General features: G+C 35.9%; 1 protein-coding gene across 1 annotated transcript in view; it reads right to left on the bottom strand.

Moving 5' to 3' along the window:
* Positions 1-846: 846 nt before the first annotated feature.
* Positions 847-17,908, bottom strand: part of PLCZ1 (phospholipase C zeta 1) — a 52,845-nt gene continuing 35,783 nt past the window's right edge. The window contains exons 9-12 of the mRNA XM_061444641.1: positions 8,980-9,152; positions 5,844-5,976; positions 3,999-4,148; positions 847-1,005 (exon numbers count right to left, since the gene is read on the bottom strand). Of these exons, the coding sequence (XP_061300625.1) occupies positions 923-1,005; positions 3,999-4,148; positions 5,844-5,976; positions 8,980-9,152 (539 nt within the window). The 3' untranslated portion in view covers positions 847-922. The remainder of the gene's footprint in view (positions 1,006-3,998; positions 4,149-5,843; positions 5,977-8,979; positions 9,153-17,908) is intronic.

Below are 17,908 nucleotides of genomic sequence, written 5' to 3'. Positions count from 1 at the left end.
CAATAGCTATATGAGGCAAGAAGTTGTCCTCAGAGAACTTAAATCACACAATCAGCCCTTGCCTGTTCAAAAATTCTTCTAATTCACCTCAAAGCATTGTACTTCCTATTTCCTGAGTTCACAGTCGAACATTGTGTCTTATGGGTAAGATCTACACCAATAGCTATATCAGGCAAGAAGTTGTCCTCAGAGAACTTAAATCACACAATCAGCCCTTGCCTGTTCAAAACTTCTTCTAATTCACCTCAAAGCATTGTACTTCCTATTTCCTGAGTTCACAGTCAGATGTATCCTGAGCGCCCTGCTGTTAGGAGGAACACAGCACTTCACAAATCAGTCTGCGAATTATTTGTCTGTCTTTAGCAGCAGGGGTTTGAAGACTAATTTGAGAAAAGGTATTGATATTAGCATCTGAGTTTTTATCATTTTAAGAGCTGTTTTTTTCCTCAAAACTATTTCCCAGGTAGCAAAATTACAGTGGACATAGGTGTAGCCCAATCAGAAAGGGTACATGGCATGAGTAATTTTTCCTGTTTTCTCAGAGAGATACAATGGTAAGAAATTTTGTTCAATACAAATAAAAATCACAGTGTAACATGCTCAAAATTTTTCAGTCTCAGATCATAAATATTAGACCATTCTTCTCAGTAATTAATCATAATTCTGAAACTACCTGAAAGTGAAATAAACTTAATTTAAAAAATATCCAAAAAAGTCCAGTCTGTGTGAGTAATGGTAGAGCCAGCAGCAGTATCCGTTACTTGTTCAGGATCCTATTTACCCACACAAGAAGTCCCATTAGCTTAATAAAACCTCAAGAACATACCGCTCTGGAAAACAGACCACTGGGTTGTTGCAAGCCAGGGGATGTTGCTTTATTGAACAGGGGATGATCATTCAGAACTATTACTGCAGAGTGTCATTAGTAGTACCATATATGAACAAACAGTGATGCAGGTTTGAGACTTTTACCATGTTTGTCCAACAGGGGAACGTTACGGTAACCTGTAAATATAATGACACTTTATTAGTGTATTAGTGTATCAACCACAAACACAAAGATTAAGATAGAGTGGTTTTATGATCTATGCAAATAAGAAATAATTTATGATTCTCTTAATAACTCTTTAAAATAAACTGAAATTATGCAAAACCCATATCCCATTTCTACTGGTTTTCTCCTCTACATTTGCAGTATTTAAATTCTGGTATGTTTTGACACAAAGTGAAAAACTCCAGTGTATTTCAGGATGTGGTGTTTTTTTTCAAACTAAAGGCTTTTAGCTCAATGATATGTAAACATGGAGAAAGCATGCATTTTAACATCCAAAGATATTATGTGCTGCATGCATTGTTCTGGCAGCAAATTAAATAGCTTGTGAATCAAGAGTGCTAATGCATTAGAGAAGAATGGTGTTGCAGCAGTAAAGAACTGTCCAGCAAATGCAAAAAATAAATGTAATGTAAGATCTTCTGCCATGACATCTTAAGTCTGTTAAGCATCTCTTTTTATATCTGAGTGATTCCCAGTATCAGAAATAGGGCATGCCTCAGAAACTACATGTTAATCTGGTTGTCAAAGCAGTTGGAGAAACTATAGTTCTTCAACTTCACACTTAATTTACCTCTTCAAAGAACAAAATCCCTTCTCCAAAACCCTGAGCCTGTATTTCTTTAGATCACTGTAAATGTCTATTATTTCATAATAATAATGTAACTTTTGATTAAGAAACATGTTCCGTGTTTTATCTGTGTATATGTAACTGCAGCTATTTAAGTAAGTATCTTCTGGGCAGCAGATATTAAAGTTGAGGCCAGGCAATATGCATTTGAGATAACTTTTAGAAGTTGATTTCAGAAGTGTCTAGAAGACATGATTTATTTCCTATCCAAAGTTGCATTCAAGGACAAAGACTCATTTCTAAAGACCATGTTCTAGCCCCTACCTAGAGAATATTCTACAAAGCATTCTGAAAGGAGTAAAACTTTTTTATAGTATGAAATAATTAACTATTAATTGATCCAATGATAATAGCAGTAATAATTGGACTCCTGTCTACATGGCAGACTCACTGGAGAGGGACTGTAACCCAGGACCCCACTACTCTTACTAAAGACCATTCAGTTAGAGAATTATTCTCACTTTCAGCCCTTCTGAGTCTACCTACTTAATCAGAGCATACCTACTTTATCACTGCATGAAAAATAAAATACTGGCACATGTAGGCAGCAAGCATTCTTCCCCAGTGTATGCTACAACTGAGCTGAGAGGCTGCTGCTGGGTAAAGGAAGGCAGTAATGATATACATTTGAATACTTTCAAGAGAAAATCCAGTGGAGAGTGGCAATGGCACAACTTTGTCCCACTGCCTGTCAAAGAAAATAAAGCGCGCTCAGCTTTTGGAAGAAACTTGCCCTCAGGGATATGAATCCCAGGGAAGAAGGCTCAATCTTGTGATACACATTAAAGCAACTGGAGCCATGAAGAGTAAAACTGAAATCCTAACTCACTCTTCAGCTTGGTTTAGACAGTTCCTTCTTAAGAAGTCTAGGCTGTTGTGACTCCCTCTGTAAAGCACATTTTCCCCTTTCACTATTTAGGGAACTTAAGTAACTGAAGCAAAGCCATGGTTGCAGACTGGAATCCAGAGGTCTCAATGCTAAGCATTGCGATAAATTTTGCAATTATCTGTCAGTTCATCTCTTAGAAGCACTTTTATTTATGCCTCTGGGCATCTTCAGGACATCCTATATTTTTCATGTTGTGTTAAGTGGGAGTTGGGCAATTTGTTTGGCACTGTTTTTACTTTTTATACGTATACTCATTTTCTAGCATTTTGAAGTGCTACACTCAAAATCTTTCCTGTAGAATCAGCTTGCTCTTACATTTTCAAAACATGAATTCCCAGTTTTGACTGAAATTGCTACAGCACATTAGAGACAAATTGATGTTTTTTCAAGCATATGCAAGCCTCAGTGCCTGCTACATAGATTTGTCTCAGACATCCTGAGTTGGCATGGGGTTTTAATCTTTATCCTGAAATATATAAATAAAAGGAAAGTAAAAGGTGATCAGTGTAAAAATTTATGTTGGAAAAAACAAAAAAAAGAAGTGTGCTTTAAGTGTAATGTCTTTGTTCTTGTGTAACTCCTTAACCTCAGCTAAGAATCACAAACAGCTTTATGATTTCAGAACCTGAAAAGAAAAAGCCATTAAAAATCCTGTTAACCTTAATAAAAAAGGCACAGTGCCGGTTGCCTGTTCTAACATTTTGCCTTCACATCTTCATTCACTAATAAAAGTTAGTTATTTGTTTTGTCAGAAATAGCTTTGGAAATTCAATATAGTAAGTAGCCATTTTACGTAAGCTTTTCTCCTTGGCCTGCTGACTTCTGTGTCTGCTCTTTATGTGCTGCCTATTAATCATGTACAACTCCAGAAGCTGTACACTAAAACAAACACTAGAACGAAAAATACGACAAATATTTTCCTTAATTTATATTCTTCATTCTCTACTCTGAAAAATTGAGCATTTTTACCTGGTTACCTGAGCATTTTGGGGGGTTTAGTTTTTAGTAGATTTTGGGTTTTGGCTTTGGTTTTAGTTTTTTTTAATTTGGCTTGTATTAGGTTTTGAGCCTGAGTAGAAAGTGCACAAAAATGTTGCCTTTATAGTGCTTCTGACTAATCTCTTTTCCTGTTTCCTATTGCAGTGTGTTAAAATACCATCTGAGAAGTTGTTACCTAAATGGAATAGTGCAGTAGAAATGATTGACTGTCATTAATATCCTTTTGATTTCTACACTGTGGACTTGCATTTGGAGACTACAGTGACTTGAGAGTGCAATTTTTACATATGGTTGTGCAATTCTCCTTTGGGAGATAAATATCTAACAATCGTACACTAATGATAAAAACCTGAAATACTGTTATTTTTTGGTTTTGGGGGGTTGGGTTTTTTTTGAGCCATTATAGGTGGCTCACATAAAAATATTACCTTTATTCAGGCTGAGCACCGGTAAAGTGTATTGACCAAGGAATTCATTTGAACTCAGTGGTATCTCATCCTCCACACAGAAGCGTATCAATGCCAGTTCTGGAACTTGGATAGTAAAAGAGAAGGTTTCATCCCATCTAGGGCTCAAAGCTGATGAAAAGAGAAAATACACCGTATCAAAATACTATTGCATTCATTCTACTTAATACCTGAATTTACTGTATCTCCTATCAATAGTCTGAACTGAACTGAAAAAGATTCATTCTTTTCCCTAGATTTCTGTGCCCATTTAAATAAATGATGAGACTTCCACTGACTGCAGCAACATATAAGTCATACTTTTTGTACAGATTGTGGACTATCAGATGTAAGTTCTCGGAATGAAGCAAACATAGAGAGCTTGGGACTTGCAGGCCAGCCCCTTCTAAGAGTTTGTCATATATTAGCTACATAATAAAGTAAATCAAAAGCCTAAGAAAGTTACTGTCATATCAGAAGAGAATAAAGTGGGACTGATAGCCAGGTTAAAAGCCTCTGCTCAACTAAAACTTTCCTATAGCCAAACCAATTTCATGGTTTTGCCAAAATTTCTCCTTTACAGCACTGGAAATGAGGCAGGAGCTAAACAAATTAAGGTATCAAAGCTATCACTTGACTAAAAATGCAAAAAAAAGGATGTGGAAAAGGAGGGTGGTGCTTTGTCTTGAGAAAAGAAATTCAGGGGCCGATTTAAAACAGCAGCAGCCATCCACAAAAAGGAAAAAAAAAAAAGGCATAGAAGCTGAGAGATCACAGGGAGCTTTTCGTCTGAAGCATAAAGATCTATATAATAAAGGTAAGTGAATACTCGAAGACAACTACAAAGAGTACACTGTCAAGCAATTAAGGGACTAGTCCTACTAGAAACTTCATATGAGCTAAGTGGTTAAGTGGTTCAGTCACAGAAACCTCAGAAAAAAATAATTTCTTTAAATTTAACAATTTGTGTGCTGGTTTTGGCTGGAAAAGGGTTAATTTTCTTCATATCAACCCATATGGTGCTATGTTTTGGATCCGTGACCAAAACAGTGTTGCTAACACACCAGTGTTTTAGCTATTGCTGAGCAGTGCTCACATAGTGTCAAGGACTTCTCTCTTTCTCATGCTGCAACTCCCCCCCTTCCCATCTCAGCAAGGAGGCTGGAGGTGCACAAGAAGTTGAGAAGAGACACAATCAGGACAGCTGACCCCAGCTGACCAAAGGGATCAGTCAGTTGCTGATCCCAAGCTCATATAACATTATGCTTAGCATAAAAAAGCTGGGAGAAAGAAGGAGGAAGATAAAACATTCAGAGAGTCTGTCTTCCCAAGTAGCCATGACATATGACAAAGCCCTGCTTTCCTGGAAATGGCTAAACATCTGCCTGCTGATGGGAAGCATTGAATGAATTCTTTTGCTCTGCTTGAATGCACAGCTTTTGCATTACTTATTAAACTGTATGTCAATCCAAGAGTTTTCTCACTACTGCCCATTCCACTGAGGGAGAGTGAGCAAGCAGCTGTGTGGGGCTGAGCTGCTGTCCAGGGTGAGCCCACAACAGTGAGTAAAGACAATGCATTCTAACTTCCTGCAGGAGAGTACTACTAACTAGGAGAGTTCATGCTTCCTTAGCCTACTAGTCTACAAAACTGGAACGTAGCATGAACTTCTGCTACAGGTTCTGTGCCAGAATATCCTAGTCTAGAGAAAAATAATGGCAGTCTCTATCAGTACATAACTTCTTCAGATGAAAAAAAAAAAAGGTAATTCATTATAAAATATTATTGTGCTTTGTTCACAGTCAAAAGAGTAAGACTTATGCTTACCATTGCTTTTTATAACACTAGATTTTTTTTTTCTTTGATCTTCTGGAACACCATAGATTTCTATCTGCACCAAAGGGTCAGCTTTGTTAGTCTTCAACACGTTACTGAGTGGTAACTGATGACCACTGATGAGCTGAAAAATTAAAGTTGTAGTTTACTGAAATAACTAAGAATGAGCTTTACATAGTAGCCATGTAGTAGTCATAGTAGCAAAAAATGTTACATCAGAAACAACTATAAGAAGCATACACCAGCCATAAGATATTATCATATACATATTCAATGCAATGAGATTAAGAATATGGTGCTTCCCATTTAATTTAATTTGTGGCTAATTTCATAGAACAGTTTGGGTTGGAAGAGCTGACTTTTAAAGGTCATCCAGTCCCACCTCCATGCAATGAGCAGGGACATGTTCAGCTAGACTGAGTTGCTCACAGCCCTATCCAACCTGACCTTGACTGTTTCCAGGGTTGGGGCAGCCACAACTTCTCTGGGCAATGTATTCCAGTGTTTCCTCACCCTTATCGTAAAAGCATAGATAAATAAATCTGATACCATGCTTTAAATAAAAATTTTCTGGTTTAAGTTTTTGTTCAATATTTAGTCGTTAAAATTATACTTGATTACCATGCAAAATAATAATGTTGGGGAAATCAGTCTTATGATTTTTTCATTTTCTGAGATCAAGCTCATAAATTCTTATTAAATCTGTGTCCAGTGGACCAGCACTAACACCTACAGTAACATCAGCATTATGTTACAGGGTATGTAGCAGACTGCCTTACCTGTGTTCCCTCTCTATCACGGTAACACATAAAACCTCTGTATTTAGTAGGCTCCCTGATGTTTTTCTCCTTAATTTAGTTAGCTACCTGGAAATTTAGCCTCACACTGCCCTGTTGTCTGGCACCCAGCCTAAGAAAGGATTTATGAAAGTCACAACTTTTTCTGCTTTCTATCTACAGTTCAGGACATCTAGGAAAGAATAACCATCTGTACTGTAATCTGCTTTTAGAAATAAACACATGGAATATATCAAGAGAGATATACAAGCCTGCAAGCCTAGGTGAAAGATATGACTCGTGATCCAGATCTCAGGACTAAGCATCAAAACTCATGATACAGATTCTTATTCCCCTGTCAACCACCTAAAAATCAAACCCCACAGATTCTACTTTTTGCTTGGGTATTTGCTGTATCACCTTGTTCCAAAAATGTTCTAGCCTGAAATGTTGAAGCACAGCGGCTTAGCAAACCCTGGTACTGTCCATTTCTTTCCAGAAAGCAGCTAACACCTTCACTACGTAAGGTCCAAGCACTGATGGACTGCCCACTTACAGCAGAGGCTCTTTGACATGCTTGAATATCATGATGAAAATTCGGACATATTGCCCAAGTCCTGTTTCCCAATCTTACCCCACTGCATTATTATATCTAACTATATTTTCCACAGGGTAGGAAAAAAGGAAATTTTTTTTCAGCACACAGTGACCAAAATCCGTAAATCCAATCGATTTTTGAGACCCGATGTGAAGTAGACATATAGAGAGAGTAATAAATAACACAGTAGGCTCAAAAGGTTTCTTATAGAGTACCTTGCATATTTGTATTTCTGCTTCAAAGGCTATGTGCTTCTTGTTGGTGGGAATTGTGGCACATCATGTTAAGAGGGATATTGAATTCCATAAAATTGAGCCCTGTGCAATTTTTTTGTTCACTTACATTCTTCACTCAATCACAGAGAAATTTACCCCAAGTTGGTTTATATCTTTGCCTTCTGTTAAGTAATTTTTCCAATAATTGCTTCTTTAACAGAAGCTAGTTTTCCTTTGACTCCTGCCCCTGACTCTTTTTGTCTTCAACCATTTCCTGGCTTTTGCTGCTGACTTTATCAATGGGGCTCTCTGCACCCTACAGTCCCTCGGCTGTTAGGATGTTGTTGCTTCTTTGTGTCCTTCACTACCCAACCTACAGTCTCAGTCTGAATCCTCAGTCTATAAAGCTGGCTTTCTCTTTTCCAACTTCTTCCAAACTCAGAAATTTCCTTACAATTATCAATGATTTTTTCTGTCTCCCACATTACAATTGTGGATTTTTTCTCATCTTAATTAATTCCAGCTTTATACAGATAAGGGCTAAAATAACTGCTGTATATGCATGGGTGCTTGAAATCATTCAGTAATGTCTATTCATAATTGATATGCTTACTATTAGGACACTAAAGTGTTCTTGATTAGGTGTACATTATGTAAGTATTTTATAATTGTTATTAACTAATGCTTTATCTCTGCCATTTATTTTTCTGAAAGAAACAAAATATTAATTATACACTAAATTTATGATAATTAAATGGCATTTATACCAGTAGTGTACTATGTAACCAGAAATAGCACTTTTTCATTGGAAAAGGTATTCTAAATAGTGAACAATTGCGAAATATCTACTTGGACTCAAAATAAGTTTTTTCTAACCCGTTATTTTAAAAGGGGATGTATTTCTAATATTTTTAAGAAGTAAATCAGATTTTAATTTGAGAGAAGTAAGAAGTAGAAATTATTCAAAGGCTTATTGATTCAGCCCCCTTTTTACACTTATTTATATCATTTTAGGATGACAGCTCTTTATGTATGCACGGGAAGATAATGAAATTTAAAAGAAGCATAAGTCTTCCTATTGCATCTTTAAACATTTCCATTTGTCAGTTAGCATTATAATAGTATATGTGGTACTACTAATACTTAAAATAACACCAGAAATGCACATTCAATTTTTATTCAGATTTCAGTCCCCACAACGGTAACTGACAGGTCCCTTTGTCAGCTACACTTGAAACACAGTGAAAGTTACATTTCTGCATACAACACCATGAAAACTCATGTATTTTTTCAAACTCTTACAACTTCTGAACACCTATGTATTTTTAGCAAACATAAGTGAACTACATATGGGAAACCATCCAAATAGTAGTAGATACTATATGACAGTTTTAACACGTTGTTAAGAAAAAAGCATTAAAATTCTCAAGAACCCGAAATGGGGATAAAATGACAAATAATACATAAAAATAGGTCTGAACTATGTGACATTTGTTTTCACATTTTATGGAACAAACCAAAAACTTCCCTAAGCTTACCTTTATTGACAGAGACATGGGTTTACTGTGTCTTCCCACATTGTGTGGGGTAAAAGATGAACCTTGATTTCTCAAGAATTCTGGTTTCAGAATGTAGCCAGAACCACCATTGTCTAGGAATTTTCCATTTTGCAATTCCATTTGCACTCCCGGTGTCTGGAAGTTTAAGGCCACTATAAAATTAAATAAATATTGATTTTAGTGATTTACAGTCCATGCTACTTTATAAAACAGCTCTCTGACAGTAAACTCAAAAGCAAATAAGATTAAAATAAAAATCTTTCAACTCATATGTAAGATTCTGTTATTTCTCTTAAATTCAGCGGTATTCAATGATGAATTATTCACATGCAAATGAAGTGCATTATTTAGAACTGCGCCACGTTTTAAGAAATACTTATAGTTCTTCTTTACACTGCAGTTGTGTTGCATGATTTTCCTTTTCTTTCTAAACTAGACCTTGGATAATATGAAATGAGAGATCTTTTTTCTCCATAAGGACTAAATTCACATACTTGTTTCTCTACAGCAGCAAGACCCTGCACCCTGAACCTGCTTACAAAGTTTTGGTGCAGAAGGCAAAAACACAGGTTTATAACTAACCACAGTTATGGTGCAGAATTCATAAAAGCCTGTCACCTGGAAGATCAGTAAGCTTTAGTTTAGAGTTAGAATATTCAGTAAAAATACATGTATGTTTATAGAAGTAGAAGCAATTTTAAAAGTGTTCTTAAATTTATATAAGTGATCTCTCTTCAGGCTTAATCCTCTGGTCCTGGTGTTTACTGTTAGTATACACCTGATAGATTTTCCTTTCCTTGGCTTTTCACAACACTTCTGGTTTGCTGCAGGAGCAATAATAAAATAACACATTTCTCATCAACAGGATATTGTAATTCATGAGATAAAGCTGATATTGAAATAGACCTGCTTAATGAAATTTCCACCTATTCCAGTACACTGGAGCTTCTTGTCACATTCAAAATAGAAAATGCACAAGTCAAATCAGTGAAGTGATAACATGACATGTGTTAAGTAGAAAATGATAAAAAGTGATTTACTTGATGGCTTGGTGGGGAAAAAAATGAAGACTTTAAACAGTACAAGTGACTCATAATAATTCAGGAGGACCTTATTACATGTTCCTATGGAGATAATATAAATACACTGAATGAACATTTGGCAGAAATCAGAAATCCTTATCTCATATGGAAAATGCAAGAAAATTAGATCTGTTTCACTGCAAAAAAAAAATACGTGTTTCTTCACTGCTTTGATGATCCTTTTAAAAAAATCTGCAGTAAATGACACAAATAGGAGCAGATCTGTAGAGTGAAGCAGCTGGTATTATGGATGGAATGTTTGCACTACACATGTTTTCACTGGGGTTACTTCAGAGCGAGCTCTAGCTTGGTCCCATGACCTCAATACCAGTTAATAGCTGGAATACGTCAAGTGCTCCCAGACTGCCATCCTTTATTTCATCTGAAAGGAATCCCATCTGTGCTAGCTAAGATTGCTCTGCAACATGACCCAACATGCAGTAAGGAGGAACAATTGGGAACCTTGCATAAAAAAGCCCCAGAAAAACAAACAAAAACAAAACAAAAACCACAACATGCACTCCTGTTTTGAACTAAATGCTAATGTGTCAATATACAAAGCAACTTTAAGCCTGTTTTACCTTTGACAACAGTAATTAAACTATTAAATGTTCGTATTACCCACTGCACACCGCTGCCTTTTTTAAAGAGGGTAAGTGTTCTCTTGTATAGTTTAGTAGTGGTTCACAATTTGTTTTTTAATACTTAACACATCATCCAGAAACAGCCCCAAATGTGGTGCTATATGACCCTTGTATCTTAATACACTGATTCAAGCAGTGCAATGAATGTTAAAGAGTTGCAACCCTGAGACGCCTTGAAGCCTAGGTCCTGGTATGATCTACAGATAACCCAGAATCTCTCAGTGCATGGGTAATTCCTAGGCATACTTTCAGGATATGTGGTTTAAAAAGTGTAACTGAAATTAGTCAAACTGAACAGTCATAGCTTCAAATAGCCGCTTCCACATGATCAAATAAATTACATGATTGCACATAATGAGACTGTTGCTAAATTTGCCAAGCTTTATACGATGCTAAGCAGGAAAATCTGATTTAACAACAGAAACAAGTAGAAGAAAATACTTTGCATTTTATCATATTAGGAAAATTACTTTTGCAACACAAGTGAAGGGCGATGTTATCATGGGTTGATATCTTCGAACATCAACACTATATTTTTATATCACTTAATTTTACCTTAGAATAAATTAAAAACACAATGAACAGTTGTTTTAATTTACCTATTGATTTCCCAGTTGTAATCCGATTAAGGTAAGCAAATTGGAAATTTTATACTATATTCTCTGGATACTTACTTCTACTATATTTGTTTGCAAAATTCATAGCTGCTTGGGCATCCCAGGACACTTTATGGAGTACTGTTGAGGCATAGTTTTTCTTTTTAATAAGATGTAGTTATCACCCTTACACTCCTTGAGAAATGGCAAAATTCATAAAGTAAAACCTATGTTTGCCGTTGTCTAGCAGTGTGGTTTTAGTAACATCTTTTTCTGCAAAGAAGACTGAGTTTTACCCAATGTTTCATTTTAGTTTTGCTGAATTCAAGAAATGAACTGTCAATAAATGCCTTGTACTGTTGTTTTATGAAAAGGTAGAAATTTAATGCATGTACAAATAGAGCTTCAAACTCCTGGTTTCGTTTGGTAAGAAGACCAAATAAGATTAGTGTGAAAACACCTAAACAGTGCCTAATCTTAATGTATTGTTTCCATGGGAAAGTAGAGGCACCTGAAGTTTAACACTGTGTAAGTTAGACTTTCTCCTCAGTCCTTTCATTAAGCACCAAAAGCATCAAAATCAAAACAGCAGAGGACAAGCTGAGCAAAGGATTCCTGCATCAGATCCAACTCTTCCTGAAACCATGAGGCCACATCTCCTTCAGATCAGAATATTTAATACTCAAGCCTTCTTGCAAAGTACCAAAGCTGCCATGGCTATCCCTGTTGGCCCCAGGTTAAATAACTGTCATAGCAAATGCAAGTTAGAAATAGCCTAGATCTGAAAAGGAGAAACAATCCATAATACACAGATGAATACAAAGGGTATATTTCATCACACACCTATGTATCACAAGCAGTTAACTGAAGTATTTGGATACAGTACCTTCCATAATCACTACCTTTCAAGATATAATTGATTTTTAGACAGAGAGCAAAAGCTTTTGAAAACCAAAGTGAGGAATGAGTTCTTAGATTTTTAAGTGACTATGATTTGAAGATGGTTGAAGAAAACTGCATGTCTTTTGTCTGTGATGCTGCCTCCCAATTAATATTCCTATTGGGACTTTGAAACTGTCATTTTTTTTTATATTTTATTATTTGCCTCCTGGTTCTATTAACTGTATTACGACCCTAAGCTTTAATATATTTTCTGTATTTAAAGGGGAAGATTTTAAAATGAATAAGCACAGATTTGTCACCAGTTTTCCTTAAAATGTGTTACTTAATTGCGTTTTATGCCATTTAAAATCCATCTCAAAATGTCTGAATTTTATGCAATCTCCAAAAATACCCTATGCAAAAAGCACTCGGTGCCAATGTTTCTATCTCTATGATTTACTTCACTCATTTGAGTCTAAAGAGATGCAATAGATCACACTTCCAAACCTTTGATCAGTCTTACTGCTATCCCTTCAGGTTTTTCCAAGTGAATATGTTCTTAAAATGGGCTGCTCACAGTGAATGCAATGCATCTTTTGTGCCTTATATACCAAAAATTTGAATTGAATTCCACGCAGACTGGGAAAATGAAAACAGGACCACATCAGAATGTTCTGGTGTATTTTATCATTGTCTATGAGATGATCTATGTGATTGGATTTGAAGACATTGCATTCATTCCACATTAGTACTCCCAGATAGGTGTTGACTCTCTATCCTTTCTTCTCACATGCAGGTTGCAGCTGCTCCCAGTCCATCACTGCCCAAATCTACAGAAATATTTTCAGAAGTCCTTGTGTGACTGGGTAGCCCACATTACTTTCTCCAAAAAGATATAGGTGGCTTTTTAAAAATTTCATCCACAGCCAGAATAAAGGTTGTGCTGAGTATGAGTTGACTCAAAATATGGATGAAAAGGAAGGATATTCCATCCTCAGACTACCAACTTGAAAACAACTAAAGACATCTGAAGGAAAGATAAACTGTAACATGATGACAAATTACCACCTGTTACATATACCAGGAAGCAAACATTCATTTACAGAAGCAGCACACACAGCAGGAAGACCTCTTATCAGTAGTAAATAAATTCTATCAAACTAAAATGTGATTATATTTTCATGATCTGAATGGTAAATATAACACTAACTTCTAAGCCCTGTACAAACATTAACTATCACAATATTCTCAAGTACAAATAATACTGAAAATATTATTCAATCTCATATGCTATCTGATGGAGTTTGCATAAGAGAAATCCAGTGCATACTGTAGTACTCTGTAAACCCTTTCCACTAACAGCAGATATAAGGAAGATCACATGCTCTATCACCAAGCGGTCAGAACATGTAACCTGGAAAAACGGTGTAAGGTGGTGTTTTTTAACAGCTTTTTTATCTGAGTCTATCTGAGAAACTACAAAGACTTCCAGCATAATTAAGACTGCAAATTACAACAGGGAGGTTCTAAGCATTACTTGTTCTGGTCCTGTCTTGACAAGTTGTTCTAATCCCCACTGCCACCTCTGAGTGCTTGTTAATTCAGACTCATGGGCATACTGTCCAAAATCAGTTTTATAAGTGTTCTCAGGATCCCCTTTGCCTTGGACTTTATAATTTTTTAAAATCTTTGTGAAGCTTTAGCCCTCTTGCCAAACCAATGAATAGGTGATATCACACCCAAACTTTATGAAGAAACACATCTTCTAGGAAAAAAGTATAGAGTGATGATTGGTTCCCTTACAACACACATCAGACTTAACTGGTTAGCAAAATTTCTACATACAACTGTCTTTCACATCTTTTCCTTACCAAAAACTCAATGTATTTTTTGACTCTCCTTGCCTAAAGTGGGGCTTTAGGTATTCAGACTCCAAATTTTATTAAGCTTAAGTATAAACTCTGGTTTTGTGTATCACTGATGCATCTTGAAAAGGGTGCTCTTATTCTACAGAAGCTTAATTTATAAGTGACTTACATCATATGGTATTCTGTTGTAGTAAGAGGGACTACTCTTCTGAGAACTGAGTAACATGCATAACTCTGACACATCATGCTTGGCATGCGCAGTCAGTATGTTCTTATCATCTTTGGGCTAATTCAGTATTATTGCTCTAAAGGCACTGTCACTGTCATTAGAAATGCTAAGAATTCAGTCATTCTAATATTTATAATTGCTGACATTGTTCCTACTTAATTACAAGTAGCTCTACTGGAAAAAAAAGATGTCAGGTGACTAAAAATCATCCATTGTCCAAATATATTTGCAACTGATTTCAATTAGGTATCCTCTCTTGTGACACTGTCATGGGAAAAGTACTCAAAGCATTTCTGATAAGCTGTCAAATCTAAAATCTAAATTGAATTTTGTATTTAATTAATGTGTGAGTCTGAAAGTTACACTTCAGTAAGCCTGAACATCTTTTGCTTGTCATTTCACTTATTTCACACCTGAAATACATGCATTTCCATAATAATTTTAAAATTTATTTGCCTTGTACTTCTTGGTAAAATAGCATATATTATCAGCTTCCCTTTCCTGTTTTAGTCTGGGTCTCTAACACAGTATTTAGAACAGGTCATCAAGGAGTTCAGAGACAATTGTGTCCCTGCAATTTTTTCTTTCTTTAAAATTGACTAGAATTCAGATCAATGATTTAGTGTTCTATTACTTATCTAGAGTTGTGGATTTAGTGCATACAGCTGGAAAAATTAATGATAAAATTTCCATGTTTCTTTGCTTTCAAGTGAAATTACGGTATCTATTACTCAAACCAAAAAAACAAACAAACAAACAAAAAAAACCAAACAAAAAAAGCAACCCAACAAAAAACCTGCTTAAAAAAAGCAGTCTCCAGAGTAGCCCAACAGCTTTATCTTGCAAGAGAAACATGAAACCATTATTCAAACACCCCCAGCCCTTGGAGCCATTCCAAAGGAAAGTTGAGTATATTCAGATAGCTTCATGTATCAGGGTGGTATTCTCTCACCTAAGTTGTAGATCTCTACACAAGTTAGCTGCCCCACTACAACTAGTGAGATGTAGTTGATGAAGTTTAAGGACAATGTAACCAAAAATGGGTCCACACTTTTAAGGATGAGAGTAAGCATATCCCTGGAGTCTGCAGTTCTAATAGCTACGCCATTGGAGTCTGCAGTTCTAATAGCTGCCCCATTGGGCTGAGGACTTATGGGAGCAAACAGTAAGAGGTAAAGCAAAACTTTTTTTGGGATTCATAAACCATTATGCCCATATGGCCCATTACAGTGTGGATTTTTATTCCAGCTACATGAATTCATTCATAATAAACACATTTTTTTTGTTTGGCATCTTAGTATTATCTTTCCACAACACACTGTTCAACAGTATTTAGTAAAATTTTTGCTGGTTGTGCAAGATCTAGTTTTCACTACCTAAAGATGAATTTTTGGACTGCCAAAACCGTATTAGGATGACAGTAATAACAGAGGGATTGACCCCTGCACCTTTTCTGCAGCTGACCTATTATGACTAGCCTTGTCTGTGAAACCTTAACAAGAGAGAGTGTTCAACCAAGAGATACTTTTCTAACCCTTCTCATTTCATTCTTCCAGGGCATTGCTTGGCTCAGGGAATCTTTCTTCTCTTTCTCATAGCACATTCTCTGTGACTCAGTTGTAGGATAAGGCCACAGCCACTGCAAGCCCAAACAAAGAATGAGTTCTAGACTGGAAGAATAGTTGTACAGAACATCCTGTGCGTGTTTTTGCCGTGAGGTGTATGATGTGTCAGACCTATACTCTGCCTTTGAGCAGGTGTTTTAGTTTGCAACAAAATCTGGAGCCCAGTTTGGAAAAATAGCTGAAGCTTTTTTTAATGGCTGGAGACTAGCTATGTTACTTCACAGATTTCACTAGAAATTCAGGCAAAAACAATTCAAAGCTCTAATGTAATGAATATTTTGTTTCAGATGCCACATTAGCTGTTGAAAAAAGCCATGTTATAGAAAATGCTTGCTTTACCCTTTTGCTGTGTTATAAAAAAATTTCCAGTAAAATAATAACCAAGAGTATGAAATTATAATGCAGAAAAACTAATTATGTCTGTAAGAACAATCAGTATTCCACAGTCCTTTAATAGAAGAGATTGTTTTTCCTTAAATTCAATTTCATTAATTCATAAATACCCTTACTAAATTTAACACTCCATCACATATTCTAAAATGCATAGTGTTCATTAAGATTATGAGAATATCTGAACTTCCTATGATCAAACATAATCTGTTTATTTAGGCACACAAAAACACTTGATCAGTCCTCTTGTTTCCAGTTTTGCCATTTGTCCAGGGAGAAAGGAAAAAACAGCTTCACAGAAAATATACAGGAATAAAAAAGTCTGAAGTAAATTAGTAATCCTATGCCCTCTTTATGAGGGCATTATCCTTGTCTTTATGAGGCTTTCCAAAGTCTGCCTCTTCTTTAAGTTTTCTCTCACTTAAACTGACAAGCAAAATCAGACTTGATGGTCCTTTTTAAGTTGCACAGGTGATGCATACCAAGATCTAAATGTGTGGGTGCCTTTTCCCTTGGTAGCTTCAGAGGTTAAAATCAGAACTAGCTGAAGAACTCTTTATGACTCATCTCTTTGTGTATTACTTTTCATCGTACTATTGCGCACAAGATTTGGCCACAAACACATGTGATTGATAAAATTGCCAAGCTGCATTTCGATGGCACAGGCCAAAATGAAAACCACAATGAGAAAAAAAATCCATCATACAAGTATTGTAACTTTCACAGCATCATAAATTTTTATGAGTGCTCCAGAAAACATGCTTCATATAGCCTATTGTAAAACAAAATCCTGTACCTTCCATAGCATGTTTTTTTTATATAAATTATGACATATTTTAGTCATTCCTGTAGATTGTTTTGATACATAGACAATGTTTTCTACTTCATGGAAAGAACATATTCAAAAGGATATATAAGTCTTTCTATTTGGTTGTGTTTTGTTTGTTTCCCACTGAGGTTTTCTGTTTGGGTGATTGGGTTTTTTTTTCTTTGTTTTTCTCAGTCAACATAATACGACTGATATCTGCTTATTTTAATAACCATCCTGAATTTTCTTTCCCTGCATAAATCTTCCCATTCCATTTTATTTGATAAATAAAAAGCAGAAATGGATAAACCAAACTAGTTCTTTCCAGTGCCACACTGCAGTTATATGCAGGAAGCATACTAATTTTCCCAGACTACAAAAAGTATTTTTCTCTATAATATCTCTTTGTTCACAAAACATATCCTGTTCTTATGAGTCTCAATATTCAGGGAATGGTCACTGAGTGCACAGTGATATACAAAGCGATTTTGTGGAAGCTGTACTTTTTACTGTGGCTTCTAACTTGCCTTCCTCTGGAAATTAGATTTACACAATTACATAACTCTCATCCTCAGCCCCAACAAATCTTCAGCTTGTTGAACCATTTCATCCTGCATTAACTGAGTGCCAGGTTGCTCTAAGTTAATACATTCCAATCAGTTTAGAGAAAATTGCTGGCAAGGTACAGAAGAGAGCACTGTTTTGGGTCTGTCACTAAGGGAAGTGAAAGAATAACTCAGCTATCATAATTTACATGATTCAGAGGCCTGGCAGGGTATATTAT

Source organism: Pezoporus flaviventris, unplaced genomic scaffold (assembly GCF_033815535.1).
Source record: "Pezoporus flaviventris isolate CSIRO_AGI_PZ_B2104156 unplaced genomic scaffold, CSIRO_AGI_Pfla_v1 ptg000002l, whole genome shotgun sequence".
NCBI lineage: Eukaryota > Metazoa > Chordata > Aves > Psittaciformes > Psittacidae > Pezoporus > Pezoporus flaviventris.
The sequence above is the reverse complement of the archived record's forward strand: the minus strand, read 5'-3'. Positions and strand labels throughout refer to the sequence as shown.